This window comes from Neovison vison, chromosome 13, assembly GCF_020171115.1.
Source record: "Neovison vison isolate M4711 chromosome 13, ASM_NN_V1, whole genome shotgun sequence".
Lineage (NCBI taxonomy): Eukaryota > Metazoa > Chordata > Mammalia > Carnivora > Mustelidae > Neogale > Neogale vison.
In genome coordinates, this window is record NC_058103.1 from 29,588,880 (window position 1) to 29,607,884 (window position 19,005).

The 19,005-nt window shown below is 38.0% G+C and overlaps 2 protein-coding genes across 3 annotated transcripts in view; both read right to left on the minus strand.

The window, feature by feature from the left end:
- RPS6KA5 (ribosomal protein S6 kinase A5) overlaps positions 1 to 19,005 on the minus strand; it is a 173,212-nt gene that overhangs the window by 62,188 nt on the left and 92,019 nt on the right. For both annotated transcript variants that reach the window (XM_044229718.1, XM_044229719.1), the window contains exons 4-5: positions 10,447 to 10,562; positions 7,336 to 7,443 (exon numbers count right to left, since the gene is read on the minus strand). In XM_044229718.1, the coding sequence (XP_044085653.1) occupies positions 7,336 to 7,443; positions 10,447 to 10,562 (224 nt within the window). The remainder of the gene's footprint in view (positions 1 to 7,335; positions 7,444 to 10,446; positions 10,563 to 19,005) is intronic.
- Positions 16,040 to 16,870, minus strand: LOC122892981 (male-enhanced antigen 1-like). Its single transcript, XM_044229723.1, has one exon. The coding sequence runs from the start codon at positions 16,837 to 16,839 to the stop codon at positions 16,315 to 16,317; it is 525 nt and encodes a 174-aa protein (XP_044085658.1). The 5' UTR covers positions 16,840 to 16,870; the 3' UTR covers positions 16,040 to 16,314.

Below are 19,005 nucleotides of genomic sequence, written 5' to 3' on the forward strand. Positions count from 1 at the left end.
TGTAACTTTCCACTATCTAACACATTTCATACGTATTTTACTTATTTACTTGTTTTTGTCTATTTTGCTCATTGCTAGATTCCAATGCCAGACAGAACAGTGCCTGGATCACAGCAGACATTCAACTGATGTTTGCTGAATGAGTGGGAAAAAAAGCAAAATGTTTATAACTGTATATGTGAATAGTGGGTGCACAGATTCTGTTGTATCGTTTTAAACATTTTTATTATAGTTAAATATTTCATAACATAAAAAAATTAAAAAGAAATTTGAAAGAAATAAGCATTTATCAATCAAACTTATGCAATGTTAGTTAATATTCCAGAATATTTTTTGCTAAATACCCATTAAGGCTTTGAAAGTCCCTGACACTCAGCATGGCTTTTAAGTACCTTGTCTTTCTTTTTAGAAAATAGATAAAAATGATCTAGTTTCAGATGAATACATTCTATATTAATATAGAAAAATGTGACTTCTAAATATAATTTTCAAGTAAATAAAAATTACATATATTTAAACCTGATTTGAACAAATGGACTATATTACAGAAGTTTCTGTGAAAAGACTCTCCACTTAAAAGTTGTCCCCACTTGGGCGCCTGGGTGGCTCAGTGGGTTAAGCCTCTGGCTTAGGCTCAGGTCATGATCTTAGGGTCCTGGGATCGAGTTCCACATCAGGCTCTCTGCTCTGCAGGAAGCCCGCTTCCTCCTCTTTCTCTCCCTGCCTGCCTCTCTGCCTACTTGTGATCTCTGTCTGTCAAATAAATAAATAAAATCTTAAAAAAAAAAAAAGCTGTCCCCATTTGCACTGTGATGTCATTTACATTAAACCTGCCCTCTGAACTTGTGCACTGAACTTGCCTTAAAATTAGAAAGAGGATTCCAGTAAATCTTACCATAGCCAGTAATTTCTACTGTAAGAAAAGTTATAAAGCAATCTGTGAGGCAGACATCTGAGGCCAAAGCCCTGTCTGTCTCCCTCCCCTCCTCCTGTCCAAATGTAAGGAATCCACTCTGATATCTGGCAGAAGAACTCTACCAAAAATGGCAGAAACTAATGCGCTAGCATCTGTATATTGTGTAACACTGCTTAAGCAGAAGAAAGACTGGGGCAATGGAAAAATGCTCTGACTGGTTTCTAGATCTCCTATTTTCCCAACACTTCCATCTCAACATTTACCCTAAAATAACTAAAATTATCCCAGAATCACTGATTTTGGTGAATAACTGATAGGACTTATTTACAGAGACCTAGACATTCCCTCTTTTTTTTTTTTTTTTAAGATTTTATTTATTTGTCAGAGAAAGAGCGAGAACAAGCCCACGAGGGAGCACAAGCAGGTGGAGCAGCGGGCAGAGGGAGAAGCAGGCTCCCTGCTGAGCAAGGAGCCCAAGTGGATAAGGGTCCTGGGCTCTATCCCAGGACCTTGGGATCATGACCTGGGAGAAGGTAGATGCTTAACCATTGGAGCCACCCAGGCACCCCAACCTAATACGTTCTTTAGGAGCATATACAAATGAAAAGAACTGTCAACACACACCAGGACAGGGGACAGAAGGAACGAAAGCTTCCTCAGAGAGTAGGGTTATCCGATTCCTAAAGCAAACATACTCTTTAAGGATCCTGAACCTCACCTAGGCATCCTGAGATGCAAATGTCACAACAGCAGAATACTGCAAATGGTATTAATAACTAGTCATTTACTAAAGAGAGGAATAATTTAAAACTTTCCTACAAATCCAAAAAGGGAGAGTAATTTTTATTTTAAAGATTTTATTTATTTATTTGACGGAGAGACAGAGAGAGCACAAGCAGGCAGAGCATCAGGTAGAGAGAGAGGGAGAAGCAGGTTCCCTGTTGAGCAGAGAGCACCGACATGGGCTCGATCCCTCCTGGGATCATGGCCTGAGTTAAAGGCAGACGCTTAACTAAGCCACCCAGGTGCCCCAAAGGAGAGCAATTTAAGATTCTCGTCTGCATATTTTAGTTTTGCTCACAGTAATCTAAAATTTGAACAGTATGTCTTAAAAGTAGAAGCCGGTGTGTTTTACTGCTTCACACTTTAGAACATACTTTCGTGAGCATCAGCTGATTGTGGGCTATGATGATCCTATAAACTAGAAATGACAGCTATTACCTTACAGAGGAAGAAACTAAGACCGAGAGGCTAAGGACTGGGGCTTGCCCGGTGTCACACAGCTACAGAGGGGAGACCTGAAAAAGACCCTCTTCCTCCAACACATGTCCTAACCACTATACACAAAGGCCACTTATATGCTCAAAAAAATTAATGAATAACATCCCCTTTACTAAGCAAAGGTGCATTTTTCTATTTTTTGGAAAGAGAAAATAGTCACTAATCCATAGGCCTTTCCTTTAAAGTACAGCTACCATGGCAGTATGATTAGTTTAGCTACTTCTATTTTAAATGTTGGGGACATTATTTTTCTGCTAGTTTTATTTAGCTACCTGTAGATTTACATTAATAATCTGTTGTGATTTTTTAAAAATGTTCAGTGTGAAATTGTAAAAACACAGAATGCATATGCCATATACAAGTACAGGGTAACTAATAGGACATGAATGTATCATTTTGACATTATTTGTTCATAAACAGGTAAAAACAGACCCCCTTTAAATATCTTTATAGTCTTCAGTGTTAGAATCATATACCCAATACCAGCAGAATGTCTGACTCACAGTAGGAACTCAACAAATGTTTGCTGAATTGTACTCTCATGAGATTCTATGAAGGACAAATACTAGCCTGTAAATATTTTGAATTGTCTTAGTCTCAGAATCTCAAGGGATTTATCAGATTCTACAACTGAGAAAAGAACATATGAAAAGTATCAACTTTGTAAAGTGTCCATTATCATATAAAAGATTTTAAAGATTTCAACAATAAACCAATTTTATCCTGTATACACTCCAGTCTGGCAAACTATAATCTAGAAATAATTACTTATAGGCATATTTGACAAACACCTCCAGAATATAGGCTCATTAGGGCAAGGAATTTGTTGTTTACCACTGTATTTTTAGGGTCTAAGTACAATACCCAATGCATAGTACTCAATTAATATTTGTTCAATTATTCAATTAATGCATACACAGAGAGATGAATATTATATATTCATATAGTATATTATATATATAGTATATTATATATTCATATAGTATATGTTTTTTTTGTACTCAGCAAATTCCTAAAAATTAGTAGAAATACATTCCCCAGACCCAGTAAGGGCAGAATCTATCACACACAAAACAGCAACATACTGAAGGAGAAGCATATTTGGATGGGGGAAGGTTAGTTCAGTTTTGGATATGTTGAGCTCAACCAATCTATGAGAGCATCACGTGGAAATACATCACGAGCATGTTTGGATCTGGAGTCCAGAAGAGAGGTCAGGGTTGCCACGTATTTTGAGGAATCACCAGCATAAAGGGGAGAGAGCATAAAGAGAGAAGAGTACCTAGTATTGAACTGAGAGGAACCCCTGGGTAGAAGGGGAAGAGGCTGCAAAAGACAGTGACAAAGAAAAGGAAAGCCAGGGGAGTGTGGTGTCTCACGAGCCAAGGAGAGAGGCAATATCTGCTCAATGTTACTAGGTAGTCAAATAAGAAAAGACTACAAAGTTTCTAAAACCGAGGTCAATGGTGACCTTGACAAGAAGGCTTACAGTCAGTCAGTCGGTGTGCAAGCCAAATCGGAGTAGATTAAGGAGTGACATGTGAGTAAGTAAAGAGAATGTACACACAAATACCGAGAACAACAGCGCAAGAGCTGGAAAGGAATATGGAATTCTGAATAGATTCTGTTTATCTATTGGTCTGTCCATCCATCTGTCCATCCATCCAACCATCCGTCCATCCATCCATCTTTAAAATTTTAAAACAGGAGAGACTAGGCATGCTTAAATGATGACAAAAGACCAAGAGGAAGAGGAAGAGGAGAGAAGTCAGTTGGAGCTGGAGTTACAGAATCTTTCTGTATACACTGGAAACCAAGGAGGAGACTCCTTAAGCTACAGTTTAAACCGAAAACCAACAAGGTAGAATAGGGATGGACAAAGAAGAAACTCATTCCAAGAAAGACCGTATTTCGATATGAGGGAGTCAGGGTGCCACGTGAAACCAAAACGGAATGCTAACTATTCAAAACAGAAATAGTTTGGGGGGAATATTTTTAAGGTGGGAAGAGTCTAGGCAGGGAAACTTGCTGAACAGGTGCTGGGTAGAATCAGGGGAGCAAAGAACCACTATATCCCGTTGTAGGAGTCTCAGAGAGGGGTAGTTCTTACCCCAGCCCTGAGAGTTAAACCTAAAACCTAGTGTAACAGTAGGTCCTCTATGCGAAGAGAAGAATGAGCTGGTGGTCTGAGGGGAAGACATGAAGTGGAAAGCTTAATGACTAACACCTAACTATATTAAATGCGGCTAGGTTGTATTCAGTGAATAATAAAATCTGTAAGTTATTTCTCCACCTCAGATTGAATCCCAGTATTTCATTTTTTTATAAAGAATTTATTTATTTATTTGACAGACAGAGATCACAAGTAGGCAGAAAGGCAGGCAGAGAGAGAGGGGGAAGCAGGCTCCCTGCTGAACAGGGAGCCCGATGTGGGGCTCCATCCCAGGACCCTGAGTTCATGACCTGAGCCGAAGGCAGAGGCTTAACCCACAGAGCCACCCAGGCGTTCCCCAGTACTTCATTTTTAAAAAAGATTTTATGTATGTATTTATTTGAGAGAGACCAGTGGGAGGGGCACAGAGGGAGAGAATCTGAAGCAGACTCTGTTGAATGTGAAGCCTGACATAGGGCTTGATCTTGTGACACTGAGATCATGACCTGAGCCAAACCAAGAGCTGGACACTTAACCGATTGAGCCACCCAGGTACCCCTCAATCCGATATTTCATTTTTGCACCTAAACAACTAAGTGTTCAAAACCTATGGTATCCGACAAGAACTCCCCTGTTCCCTTGCCGAGGAGCTGCTGACATGATTAACAAAACACACAAGTCTCTCTTGTGAGGAGGGACCAGGTTGATTTAGTCACATGGCATTTCTGATTAATTAGTATTTCTGTATTAGAACTCAGCAACTCTGATCCATGCTTGATTTTTGTTTATTTTTGCTGTGTCCCAGGGCCAAAGTCTGTCAAATGATCAGACACACATACCCATAAATACAGGAGTCACTAAGCAATTCTTTTCGGTGGTGTCTTATCAGAACCTAGCCTAATGTCTAGTATGGAGAAGGCCTTCAACAGAATGAGCAAATGCATGGATGGTTCCATGGAGAGGAGGTGATCACCAAATCTCTCCACACGGATGTGCTTCACATGCCAAGGAGCCTTTGGCCATCTCTTGAAGCCCATCGACCCCTTCTCAAAACAATGGTTTAAAATGCATAGTATGACAGAAGAAACTATAATCCCATTGGAACAGAGACACGTGAAATTAATCACTGAAATATAGTGAAATCAAAATAGAAAAAGAAGCAGTGACTTTATCACAAATGTGGTTCTGTGGCATGTGCTGGGCTTGTCAAATCACAGACATCTCTGAGGAAGAATATGGCTGGACTAGTTTACTGGCACACCACCACTTGACAACATCTGCAGAGTTTCTGTTCTCAGTTTCTCAGAGGAACCCTCTAAACTCCTGTGTAGGAAGCCATGTTCTCAGAATGAAGAGGCAGAAAGAGGCCATGGGAGCTCCACGACACACTGTGTCATTTTTCCCTTCAACCACTAGTTCCTTTGTTGTGTCCTCACCTTTAGGCCACTGTCCCTGAATGCAGGCTTTCTTGTTAACACTCTCAGTCTTCCTTGAAGGTAAGGAAAGCACGGTGGCTTAGGTGAATCAGGTAGACTGCAGCTCAGAGGGGGCTCCCTGTTTCTCATACAGACTTGCAACCATATCCCCTGTGTTCCTACTTTGAGAGACACCTGGTGCCCTCAATTCCAAACTCTGTCTGGGAGCCAGAAGGGGAAATTAGCTTGCTTTGGGGATTCTCATGTTACTAGCTTAGGATTCAACTGTGATCAGAAATGCTATCTGAGTTACAACTAGATTTCCTGTTGTCCATCTTCCAAAATTTGGTTGCTATCTTCTTCCTTCTCTTTTGAGAACATGTCTATTTTACTCCCTTCCTTTTTCATAGGGGATTTGGTGAGGAAGTCATGGTAAACATATTTAACCTATCACATCTTACTGAAGTAGCCACAAAAAGTTTTACAAAGGAGAAAAAGTTTTAAAAATCAGACTTTGAAGTCAATTCCTCAAAAATTCATCCATTTTATAACTTTGATGATACCACTTCGACCTTCTTCACCATTGCAATATCTAGTACCAAGCTTAGAAGAGGTGGTCAATAAATATTTACTGAATAAGTGAACTGAATGGCTATGGAGATGATAAAAAACTGGGATCTTTAGTTCTATAATTTCAGCACTTAGGGAATTCACCTAGGACTGCTTTGGCAATATTGTAAAAAACAAACAACCAGAAACAGACACACCTGATGTGGGACTCAAGAATGATGTGTTTGACACCACAAAGTCCTTCACTATGAAAATTGCACTGTAATTCTGTATTCTATACCAATAATTTCTTAGATAAAAAAAAGCTGGCACTCAAATTTACCTCATTTTGCATAACCTGTAGTATAAAAATATATTTTCCATTACAACTACTAAGTAAATAGCATCTAAATTAGAACTAGCAGATGTACATTTTAAAATGTCATTAAATGCATATGTAATAGTAAACATGTACTAATTAATACTGAAAATGCAAAGTGCTCCAATTTAAAACCTGCACATTACCTATTACATTTTAGTTCATATGAACAAAACCAGCAAGGTTATTAAAGAAGTTGGTCTAGTAGATCCTTGTCATTTTTGTCAAGTGAATTCAAAGGGACATCAGGACATGTCCTACTTTGTAAATACAATGTAAACTCTATGTCCTTTGTTTTGCAATTCTCTATTGGTTACCAACTAAGGCATAATTCTCCTCAAGGGCCCAAAGGCTTATTTACATTTTTCAGTTATATTTTATAGGGAAAGTTAAATGCATAGTTTTGTTTTAAACTAGGGAATTCTGATATAAACATCAAAGGTTTACTGCAATTCTAACAAGATGGTAATTTTAAGCTAAAAATCTTTACAGTCATTTATGTCAAGATGTTCCTCTAGGCAAACCTGTACAAAAATCCATAATCCATATGGTACTCTCCTGATAAATGCTTATTCTATACTCATTTTTTAAAAATCATTTACATTCTGTTGTTACTAACTTCAAATTAAAATATAATACTCACTTCTTCAGCCACAAACTCCTTACTCAGACCAAAATCTGTCAGCACCACGTGGCCATTAGAATCAAGTAGAATGTTCTCAAGCTTAATGTCACGGTATATAATTCCCAACTGTGAAAACAAACAAACATGAATCTTCAAATAACAATTTCCAAAAAATGAATTAGGAAAGTCTTTATCTACTGTAAAAACAAACCAGAAAAAGGATTCTCCTGTTCAGGATGCTATAATGGCTTAGTCACTGGCTAGGGCCATGTGAATTCATCCTTCTTGGGGTTCATCTGCTGGGCTCCCTGCACCTCTCCTACCACGTCTTCCTTCTCAGTGTAATGAAGATCCATTCCTGGTGGACCAGCTTCTGTGGAGTCTCTCTGTTGACCACTGTCTACTCCGTTCCTCCTGTTCTATCTTCTTAATCCTCATTGGAGATGATTTTCTTCAGATAGTTTTAGCCAATTCATGTCTATCACTTCCTAATGGATTCAGAGACCTTTCTGACTAACCAGAAAGGTTAACTAACTGCTCCTGTCTTTGTTTTTATTCCTTTGCTTACCTAGATGTACACTGTACTTACCTAAAAAAGTCCAAGATTTTCTAGGTATTTTCTGCTTGTCTCGATATAACCACACATACACTAAGTGTTTTCACTTTTCATGCATTTGTCTAGTATACATATCTGTCTAGTATCTAGTATCTAGTACAGTGTCAAATAGATAAAAACTTGTTGAATAATAGGCTCCTAAACACAAAGGCTGAAGATCATAGGTTAATTTTAGCTGATGAGTAGTTCCAAATAAGTGAAATAAATCAACTGAATAAAATTTATATATCCTTCCATCTTGTTCTGTGCGTAAGTTTTAGAGTAAAAACACTCCAGCTATTTCTTCAGCTAAATAAATCTATACAAGTCATACAAGAAGTTCTTGATAGATGTGCATTGCAAATTTCATGTTATGTCAGCCTGAATTAAATGTTTTTAAACTTAGACACACTGCCTTCTATAACACTAAGCACATGAAAAAGCAGATTCATAATAACTTTTTAAAATTGAAACAACAAATTATACAAGGAAAAATGCAAGGCAATTTTCCTTCCAGAACTTCAGTGTTCAACAGGAAAGAAAGGGTGATATCTACAATTTATTGAACATTTGACTTGCAGCCTCATAAGCATCTAACAATTAGTGTGACTTTTTTGTTTTTAAAAAACTTTGGAAGCAATTTTAGAAATAACTCAGTTACTATCTGTTTTACCTCATCACTTCCAAGTGCCCTCCATTTTTGTCTCTTCCTGAGAAACTCAATGTTAGCAGCTGTAACAAGGTTAGTATTACTGGCTTAATATCTCTTATGTTGTATCTCTTTGTATTTATCTTTTTAGGGTAGTAAGAATAAGAGAAACTTAGCTGAGGTCTGATTTGCTATATTACTTTCACTCCAAATCAATTACACATATATCCCATACTCATCATGTTCTCTAAGTCTGTGGTTCTGATTAAATAACAGATGTTCCTGGATTTTCCTTCAATAAACAGAATTAGTGGAATTAAAGTTTTCGCACAAAAAATGAGCTTACCAGCTCACCCATCAGAACTTTGTTTTTACTCTGGTATTTATGGGAATTTCCACCACCATTTTTATATCACTAAAACTTACATCTAATACCCCTAAGCATAAAACTCTTTTGGCCCATTCCTGGGCCCAATTTTGTTCGTGTATGAAGATGTTCTAACTACTTTATATCCCACAGAGTTACTCACAGGCAAAAGCTGGCCACCACAAAGGAATGGGGTGTCTGCCCCCTCACAGCAGGAAGGTGTCAGCTCCCCTCCTGCTCCTCTGTCCTTTCTCTCCAAGCACTGCCGTCCCACCCCCCCCATGCCCACCGTCCCACCCACCCCCAAGCCCTCCTTGCTCCCTTTTGCATTGTTCATGAACTCCTCTTCATTCCTACTCTGACTCCCAGCCCCGGCCTGCCTAGTCTGGCTCTGCTTTGGGCTAGATATCGCCTGTTTCTGACCCCTTCCTTCTAAGCCTGTATCTTCCGGCCATCTTTTCTTACAGCCCCTCTTGTCCATTGCCTCCGTCTTGTAATTCCAGTCTCCCTGCCCCTTTTCTTCCCTTTTCTTTGCCTTTTCCCTTCGTCTCTTTTCACCCTTGTCTATACTCCACAATCACCACTCTAATCTCTGTTCATCTCAAATCCAGTGCAGGATCTGAATTCATGACAATGGACAGTGGCTCTATGATGTACTTGTCTCATCCTAATGTAGTGACTCAAGTCACACTGGTCTTGTGGTCTCACATACTTGATGAAAATTATTCGAGTGCTTTCTGAGGAAATACACACACACACACACACACACACTTAGTCTACACAGAGACTGCTTCTATAATAATGCTTCCTCATTAAGTTCAAGAAACTTCGTTGAAAATTTCTTGGATCCTGATGAATAGTAGGTGAAATAATATATACTTTTAAAAGTTCAAACTGATTTTAATAGAGCTGAAACAGCATCATAGACATAAAATCCACTTAAAGTTTTTAGCAACTGAGTTCATGCTCCAGGGAGGCACTGGAGGAGGAGGGAGGGAGAGGGAACAGGGAGGGCCTCAGGGACATAGGCAAAGACAAACCAGAGTGGGAGAGTGGGATAGCTGGGTAGCATGGCAGGTGCTTCTTTCAAATAACTCATATTCTCCAAGCTAATCAGGAAATATACCCTGCAGACACATAGGTAGAGTCTGCAATGGAGTAAGTCACAATTAAGGAAATATATATTATGACTTGTGGTTTCATTTTAAAGGTTATCTTAAGAATGAAAAGCTTTTATTCTAATGATACTTGGTAATGAACATTAGGATTTTTCATGAACAAAACTAAAGAACTGCTCAGGTTCTACCTTTTTAATCTGTATCACAGGAACTACAAAAAAAAAGTAGATTTGTAAAAAGGGAACTACAGAATGAGAAAATTAGCAATAATGTGGAAGCGTACTTCCACAATCTCCATGAAGACAGTGATGTTTTAAAACATTAGCTCTTTTAGCTCCAGCATTACCTCAATTAACAGATTAAAAAAAAAAAATGAACTCCCAAAGATTGAGCATCTTACCTTGTGGAGATGTTCAAGGGCAAGCACGATCTCTCCAACATAGATCCGTACCTCGTGCTCTGTGAAACGCTCTCTTTGAGAAAGATGAGTAAAAAGTTCTCCACCATTTATATAATCTAAAAATGAAATATATTTTTTTCTTTCTTTGACTCGTATTCATAAACTTAAGATAGTTTTTCCTTTTAATCATTTTGGATTAACCAGAAGGCACTGATTTTAATATATTATTTTTGCACAATTCTTTGTGTATAGTACACAGTTTTCTCTGGAACATATTACTAAATTTACATAGTAATACAGTTGCATAAGATAATGACTATCCTACACTACAATCAAATGGATTTGCATAGATTATTGCCATTAAATCTATTACATGATCTCTGCATATATTTAAATACATTTTCCCAAATGCGGTGCTTCAGAAAACTCTGCCGTCATCGTATAATACTTAGCTTGCTGTGGAGTACCAAAACATCAGCCACTGCAATAACTAAGATAAAAAAAAATGAATAGAACAAACCAAAACACAAAGAAAATCCCAGCCTTTCCTTTGTAATTGCTGCCAGTCACTATTTCTAAGCAGGCTCCCCATTTTCTAGAATTTTCTATGCACCCTTTCAAAAATGTGTACTAGGTAGCAAGTACCCTTATTGATCCATGTAGCCCTAAAGGAAAAGCGGCACAATGTGACTGAGTCAAACATCTGAAACTGAAATATTCCCATTTTCCTCTCAATTTGCCCTATTTATCCCAAGGGGAATAATGAGAGACAAAACAAGCTACAGTGAAGAGCACCTAGGTGGCTCAGTATGTTGGGCATCAGACTCTTGGTTTTGGCTCAGGTCATGATCTTGGGGTTGTGGGATCAAGCCCCAGATCGGGCTCCATGCTCAGTGGGTTATCTGCTGGAGATTCTCTCCCTCTCTGTCTGCTCCCCCCCCACTTGCATACTCTCTCTCAAATAAATAATCTTAAAAAAACCCCCAAAACCTAAGGCTACAGTGAGAAATACACGAGGGAGCTGAATAATAATAAATTAATAAAAATAAAAATAATAAATATAAATTATTAAATAATATAAAAAATAATATAAATATTAAAAAATAAAAATAATATATTAATAAAAGCAATAATATAATAGGGTTCATAATTAGCTCTAACAAGATAGTTATTGATAAACTGATAGTTTCATTAGAAACTAACCACTGAGACCTTAGCACACAGTGTAGACCCTGAAAACAGTCACAGATGTAGTTTAAAGCTTTTCTCCTAAAAACCTGAAAAGCATGTATCCCAAGAATATTCATTTGTCAAGTTCAGCAGTTTGAAAAAATAACAAAGCAAAATCTTCATAAACTTGCAAATTTGTTTCATCTTGTCTGTTTAACTTTAAATTCCCCAAAGCAGATGCAACAGAATGAAAGAACTCTAATAGCTGGTTGCTTTGCAATGTATTTTACGAAGCGTATGCCAGTAAAAAGCATTGCCCCCTCTAAGGCTTCTGTATTTTGCTAAGAGGTTTTAATTATATCTTAACACAAAGCTAATTATTAAAAAGGTGTAAAGGAACACAGCATTCCTGCCAACTAACAATGAATTTTTTCTACCTTTAAGTAGTTATTTGCTTAAATCTCATGCTGATGTTTATGCATAAATGGTTCCCACAGTTAGTCATGACACAGAAATAGACACCCACAGGTCAGCTGAGCAACTAACAAACTCCTACCCATCCTAGTATGCCCTATACAATTTTCTCATCTTCAATAACCACTCCAGCAGAGTTGGTCACTTCCTTTTTTGTTAGCCACTGTACTTACTAAAGACTTCCACCACTGCAATTATCTTGCTGTTTTGAAAATGTTTATTTGCACAGTTGCTTTCTCTGCTACACTCTGGGCTTTTTAAAAGTCTGAATCAATGTATTCACCTCTACAAACACAGTAGCCACATACAGTAAGCATTCAATAGATAATTAATTAAACACAAATTCTTTACAGTGGAACAAATATTAAATAGACTTGAAAAAAATCACCCTGAAACTCAAAGGCAAGTGTGTTGTAAAAAGAATCCCATGTACTCTTCTCTTTAGGGCACCTGGATATAGTCCACAGGACCTGGCCTTGGTAACTAACAGACCTGGATTAGACAATGGTTTCACTGTGTCCTGCCTTGAGCAAATAAAGCCTTTCAGCTGCAGCTGTTTGTCCAGACAATGGGAATAATAACTACTGTGGTTTGTTGTTGCTTGGAACATAGACAGTGGCTTATTTTCCATTTACTGGGAAGACAGAAAAAGGAACTACAAATCTAAGAAAACAAACCTAAAACAACATCAAGTAACCTACTTCCTACTTTTGGAATAGACCTTCACCAAAGGTGAAGACCTGACTTATATAAAATAAACATGTTTTATTTGTAGGTATGTGGCTGCATAGTTCACAAGGTCAACAGCCAACTCTATCCAGCAGTTAGGTATTCACAGCTGTAAAGCAGATATGGCAGGAGCTATGGTATACCTGACGTGTTCTTATGGGGCTGTTACTCTAGATCAGTGGCTGGGATATGAGGTCAGTGGGAATTTCTATAAGGTAAGCATTTGGCACTCTCAGTCATTATAACTTTAGTTCTGTTCATTGTGCAGTAGTGTCTCATCATGGTTTTAATTTGCATTTTCCTGATCAATAATGATATTTAGTATCTTTCCATGGCTTATTAGACATTTTTATAGCTTCTTTAGTGAAGTGTCTATTAAAGTTTTTTTTTGCCTCTTTTGATTTTTTCTTATGTGAAATATGATTCACATACCATGAAATTCACCCATCTGAAGCATAAAAATCAACGGTTTCTAGTATATTCAGAGTTATGCAACTATCACATTGAATTTTAAAACATTTTACCACTCCATCCTCCCAGAAGCCTTAATTTATCTGTTTTTTTCTTTAGTTGCTTGAGATTTTGTTATCATATTTAAGAAACCATTGCCATAACCAAGGTCACAAAGACTGACCCCTGTCTTCCTCTAAGAAAGTTATAGTTTTAGCTCTTTTCATCTCTAATCCATTTTGAATTAATTCTGTAAATGAGGTGAGGTATGGGTCCAATTGGAAACAAGCCCATATGAAATTGGCTATCCAATTGTCCCAGTACCATTAATTAAAAAACCTATTCCTTCCTCACTGGCATCCTTGTTGAAAGATTAATTGACTGTAAATGGACTGTGAGGGTTTATTTCTGGACACTCAGTTCCATTCTACTTATTTATATGTCCATCTTTATTCCAGTGCCACACTTTGATTATCGTAGCTTTGTAGCGTATTTTAAAATTGGCAAGTGCTGAGTCTTACCAAACTCAACTCTTCTTTATCAAAATTGTTATATAGCTATTCTAAGGTTCCCTGACCTCCCTATGAATTTGGAGATCACTTTGTCAATTTCTACAAAGAAATAAGCTAGAATTTGAGAGAGATTGTGTTGAATCTGTGGATCTGTTTGGGGAGTACTGCCATCTTAAGAATAGTATTCCTTTCAACCCATAAACATGAGATCTTTTTATTTATTTAGGTCTCTTTCACTTCCTTCAACAACATTTTGTAGTTTTCAGAGTGTCAGGTTTGCACTTATTTAATGTTAAATTTATTCCCAAGTGTTTATATTGTAATGTAAATAGAACTGTTTTCTAAACTTCATTTTCAGATTTTCAGTGGTGTACAGAATTTGGATGTTGGTCATACAAATGACCTCAGCTGCCTTCTGCAACTGTGCTGAACTTGTTCATTTGTTTGAATAGCTTTTTAGTGGATTCCTTGGGATTTTCTATTTATAAGATCATGTCATCTATAAACACAGATTTTATCCTTCTCTTTTAGTGTGAAGGTCTTTTATATTCTTTTCTTGCCTACAGTGTTGAATAAAGGGGTGAAACTGGATATTCTTGCCTACGTTTCTGATTTTGGGGGAAAGAAAAGCTCTTGATTTCTAGGTTCCTGATTTTCAGGAAGTTCACTACTCCTTCTTTTTTGAGTGTTTTTATCATGAAAGAATGTTTAATTTTGTTAAATGCTTTTTCTATGATTACCAAGATGATAATATGGCTTTTGTCTCTCATTTGTGACTGATTTCACTTGCCCTTGCATTCCTGGGATAAATCCCAGTTGGCCACGGTATACAATCTCTTTAATTTGTTGCCAGATTTAGTCTGAGAGTATTTTGTTGAGGATTTTTGTGTTTTTATTCATAAGAGATATTGGTCTATAGTTTTTTTTATCTTGATATTTTTGTCTGGTTTGGGCATTGAGATAATACTGGCCTCATAAAATTAGTTGGGAAGTGTTTCTTCCTCTTCTATGTTTTGAACACTTGTGAAGACTTGTATTAATTCCTCTTTATTTTTTTTTTAATTTTAATTTTTTTCCAGTGTTCCAAAATTCATTGTTTATGCACTGAACTCCTCTTTAAATGTTTGGTAGCATTCGTTATAGAAACCATCTGGGTCTGGACTTTTTCAGTGTGGTTAGTTTATTACTACTGCCGCTCCTCCTCCTCCTGCAATCTCCTTACTTGTCTAAGGTCTATTCCAATGTTGTATTTCCTCTAGTCGATTAGTTTGTGCCTTTCTAGGAATTTATTTAATCTAAGTTACCTAATTTTTGGCATACATTTGTCCATGGTTTTCTTATAACCTTTTTAAATTCTGTCATCAGTATTAATGTCCCTTCTTATATTCCTAATTTTACTAATGAGTCTTCTTCCATTTTCCTTGGTCAGTCTAACTAAAGGTGTGTCAATTTTGTTTATCTTTTCAATGAATTATCTTTTGGTTACATTCAGTTTATTATTTGCACATTCTCTATTTGATTAATTTCTGGTCTAATCTTTATTATTTTCCTTGTATCTGCTTGCTTTGGAGTTAGTTGGCTCTTCTTTTTCCACTGCTTTAAAGTGGAAGATTAAGTTACTGATTTGAGTTCTTCTTTTCAAAATTGTTTTCTTCTTAAAAAGAAATAGTTTTTTCTTTTTAAATTTAGATGATTCAGCTATATATTTCCCACTGAGCACTGCTTTAGCTGCATGTCATAAGACTCTCTCATGTTGAAGTATTTCCTGATTTCTCTTTGACACATTGATTATATAAGAGTATGTTATTAAATTTCACAGTTGTGGTTATCCCAAATCACTTTCTGTTACTGATTTTGAATTTTATCACATCATGGTCAGAGAACAAGAGAACATACTTTGTATGATTTTAATCTTTTTAACTTATTGAGTTTTTTTTTTTAACAGCCTAGCATATGGTCTATCCTAAAGAATGTTTCTTGTGTATTTGAGAAAAATATGTATTCAGCTGTGTTGTTTGGAGACAGTTCTACAGATATCTGTTATATCTAGGTGGTTTATCTTCTACTTCCTTGCTTCTCTTTTGCCTAGTTAATCTTATACATTATTGAAAGTGGAGTATTTTGTCTATTTCTCCCTTTATTTCTGTCAATTTTCCTTCATGGATATTGGATCTATGTTGTTAAGTGCATTATTTGTTTATAATTATTAAGTCTTTCTGATGAATTGGTCCTTTTATCATTATGAAGTGTCCTGTTTTAATCTCTAGTAACATTTTTTTTTTTTTTTTTTTGGCTGTGTACATAGGGTGCTTTATTCTCCACAGAGTGATACATGCTAAGATGGGTTGGGCTTGGGCCGATGTCCCCATATGTACAGAACTGAATAAAGTGGGTCTCTGAGAAGAAGTCTGATTTGCCTTGATGTGGAAAGGGAGATGGGAAAGATGGAGATGGACGTTACAACCAGGGATGTGTTCAGTCCTGTGCTGGTTCTGGCCTGGAATGCAAGGGGATAATGCAGCTCTCAGGCTAGTCACTTCCAGGCTGGGGCCCCCTGCTGGGCTTGGAGGGCCTTCTGTACCACATCTTCCCACTGGGCATCTGATATCTCCCGAGCCCAGGCCGGAACCCCTGGCGCAGGCAGGCTTACTCCAGCCATCGTCCTTTTCACTAGCTCCACGTGTTCCGGGTCCATGGGAATAGAGCTGTGGTTGCTCAATCCTGTAGCTCCCTCCTCCTCTTCATCCTCGCTCTCTAGTGGTGGGTCTGGCAAATGAAGCCCCAGGGCCTGGATCCGATCCTGAATATCAGCAACTACATCTTCTCCATCCCCCACCGGTGCCAGCTCCACCTCCTCTTGTTCAGGCTCTTGGTTCAGGGGCTGATAGGAGTAGCCAGCTGGGCCAGCCCCCGTTTCCTCCTGCTCTTCCTCAGGCTCCTCGCTGCTCCAATCCCCAGTGCCTTCCGTAGGGCCCTGATGTGGCCCTAGTTCCTCAGTCTGGTTGGGGAAGATACGCTCGGGGCCCATGGTGTCTCCCCCTAGAACTACTGCTGCCATCCGGGCAGGGGCCGCTCGGAGCCCGCGGCTGAACCCCTCTAGTAACATTTTTTTGTTGTTGTTTTTAAGTCTATTTGTCTGATATTAGTAAGCCACTCCTGCTTTCTTATGGTTGCTGTTTGTGTGATTTATCTTTTTCCATCTTTCTTCTTTAACCTATTTGTGTCTTTGAATCTACATTGTATCTCCTATAAACAGCATAACACTGAATCCTTTTCCCCCATCTGACAAGCTCTACCTTTGGATTATATGGTCTATTTATATTTAATATTATTGGTAGAGTTGGATTTCTGCCCATTTTACTTTTTTGTTTCCTATATATTTTATATAGTTTTTTCCTCTATTCCTCCTTTACTACTTTCTGTTTCACTAAGTGAATATTCTCTAGTGTGATATTTTAATTCCTTCAACGAATTTCACTTTTTTTTGTTGTTGTTGTTATTAGTGGTTGGTCTGTGGCTTACTATATGCACATTAACATATAAAACAGCTTAAGGGGCGCTTGGGTGACTCATCGGGATAGAGCCTCTGCCTTCAGCTCAAGTCATGATCCCAGGGTCGTGGGATTGAACCCCACATTGGGGGAGTCTCTGCTCAGCAGGAGCCTGCTTCCCCTCTCTCTCTACCTGCCTCTCTGCCTACTTGTGATCTCTGTCTGTCAAATAAATAAATAAATAAATAATATATTTTAAAAAAAAGCTTCAGATTTATATCAATTTAATTTCAGTGATATATATATACACCTTACTCTCATACAGCTCATTCTCTCTCCCTTTTACGCTATTATTGTTATACACAGTACAACTATATGTTACAAAACCACCAATATGTATTATTTTACACATTTTATGTCTTTCAAAGAAGCTGAGAGGAGAACAAGTATATATCTACAATTAGCATATTAGCCTTCTTATTTATATTTTTGGTTGTCTTCTTTTTTTTGTGGACTTAAGTTATCTCATTCCAACTTCCTACCCCTACCAGAGGCTTGTTTTTATTATTTTTTTCTTTCTTTATTAAATAATTTGGATATTCTAGTATGGCCTGTTTTATCTGTAAGAAATCTCTGACACTGCTCCGTGGAAGGCACAACCTTGGGCATTCACACATGGTTTGGCAGGGCTCTTTTTCACTTCTTTTTCCTGATCTGTTAAGCTGTCTGCCTCTGTTGGTATTACACCCAGTTGTTAGGATCCACTAATTACTGGTTGAATGATCTATTATTTTCAATAATGTCTCGGGGTATAAAGTACTTCACAGTCTGATTCAATAAATTCAGGCTCCTTTGTAGGATTAGTTTTTGAGGCCCCTGTTTGAGATCTGTTTGGAACCCAAGAGTGTTCTTCATAATTGACTATTTCCCTCCTACTCTTCGGTACTCCAACAGTTTACTTTGTTGCTCTAATGGAGCTACCATGCCTCCTTTTAATTGCTTACCACCAAAATCTCCATTCCCCCCCAAAAGCATCCTTAGGCTTGAACTTCCCACATAATTTACTTCAAATAAAGTCAGTTCTTTTGATAAGAACTCAGAGCTCTGTGCTTATGAACTATACCTCTCCCTTTGGGGAAATCTACGATCCACTGCTCTGGAGCTGGGGGTGAAGGCTGTGGCCCATTTCTCTCAGAGTGACACCCCTGCTTTATTAACATGGTGCTGCATGAAGGCACTAGTCTCTGGACTCCTCAGTTTGCCTCTACCAGCACAGAACCTTCACTCTACAAATGAAGTGGGGTAAGGGCATCAGAGCTCTGTATTCTCAAACTTCCAAGCCTGGAATAGATCTTCTGCCCTGTGAGTGGGGGGTGGGCAGAGGAAGGGAGCTCCCAACCTCTCCGCCACATTTGCCAGGAATTTATCCTCTGTAACACAGAGCTGGGTGAATGAGAAATGCTGGTCTCCTGCAACCTCCTGATGAGAAACTGTATCCCTTAACTGGGAGCTGAGGGAAGAGAAGGCCCCAACTTCTTGGCCACACCCACCCATATGGAGCTTCTGTCATACAGTGTGGGGAAGGGCAGAAGGTCATGGGCCAAGAGCCACCCACTTTTGCTGTTCTTACTGACATTTAGATTTTCTTGAATAAATGTTTCTTCAATTGCTGAATGCTTACCCACAGGCCAACCACCAGAGATTTAAAAAAAATTTTTTTAAAGTAACTTTTA

Bases quoted from the DNA above. Each gene is read 5' to 3' on its own strand.
- LOC122892981 (XM_044229723.1), bottom strand. From the start codon at position 16,839: ATGGCAGCAGTAGTTCTAGGGGGAGACACCATGGGCCCCGAGCGTATC.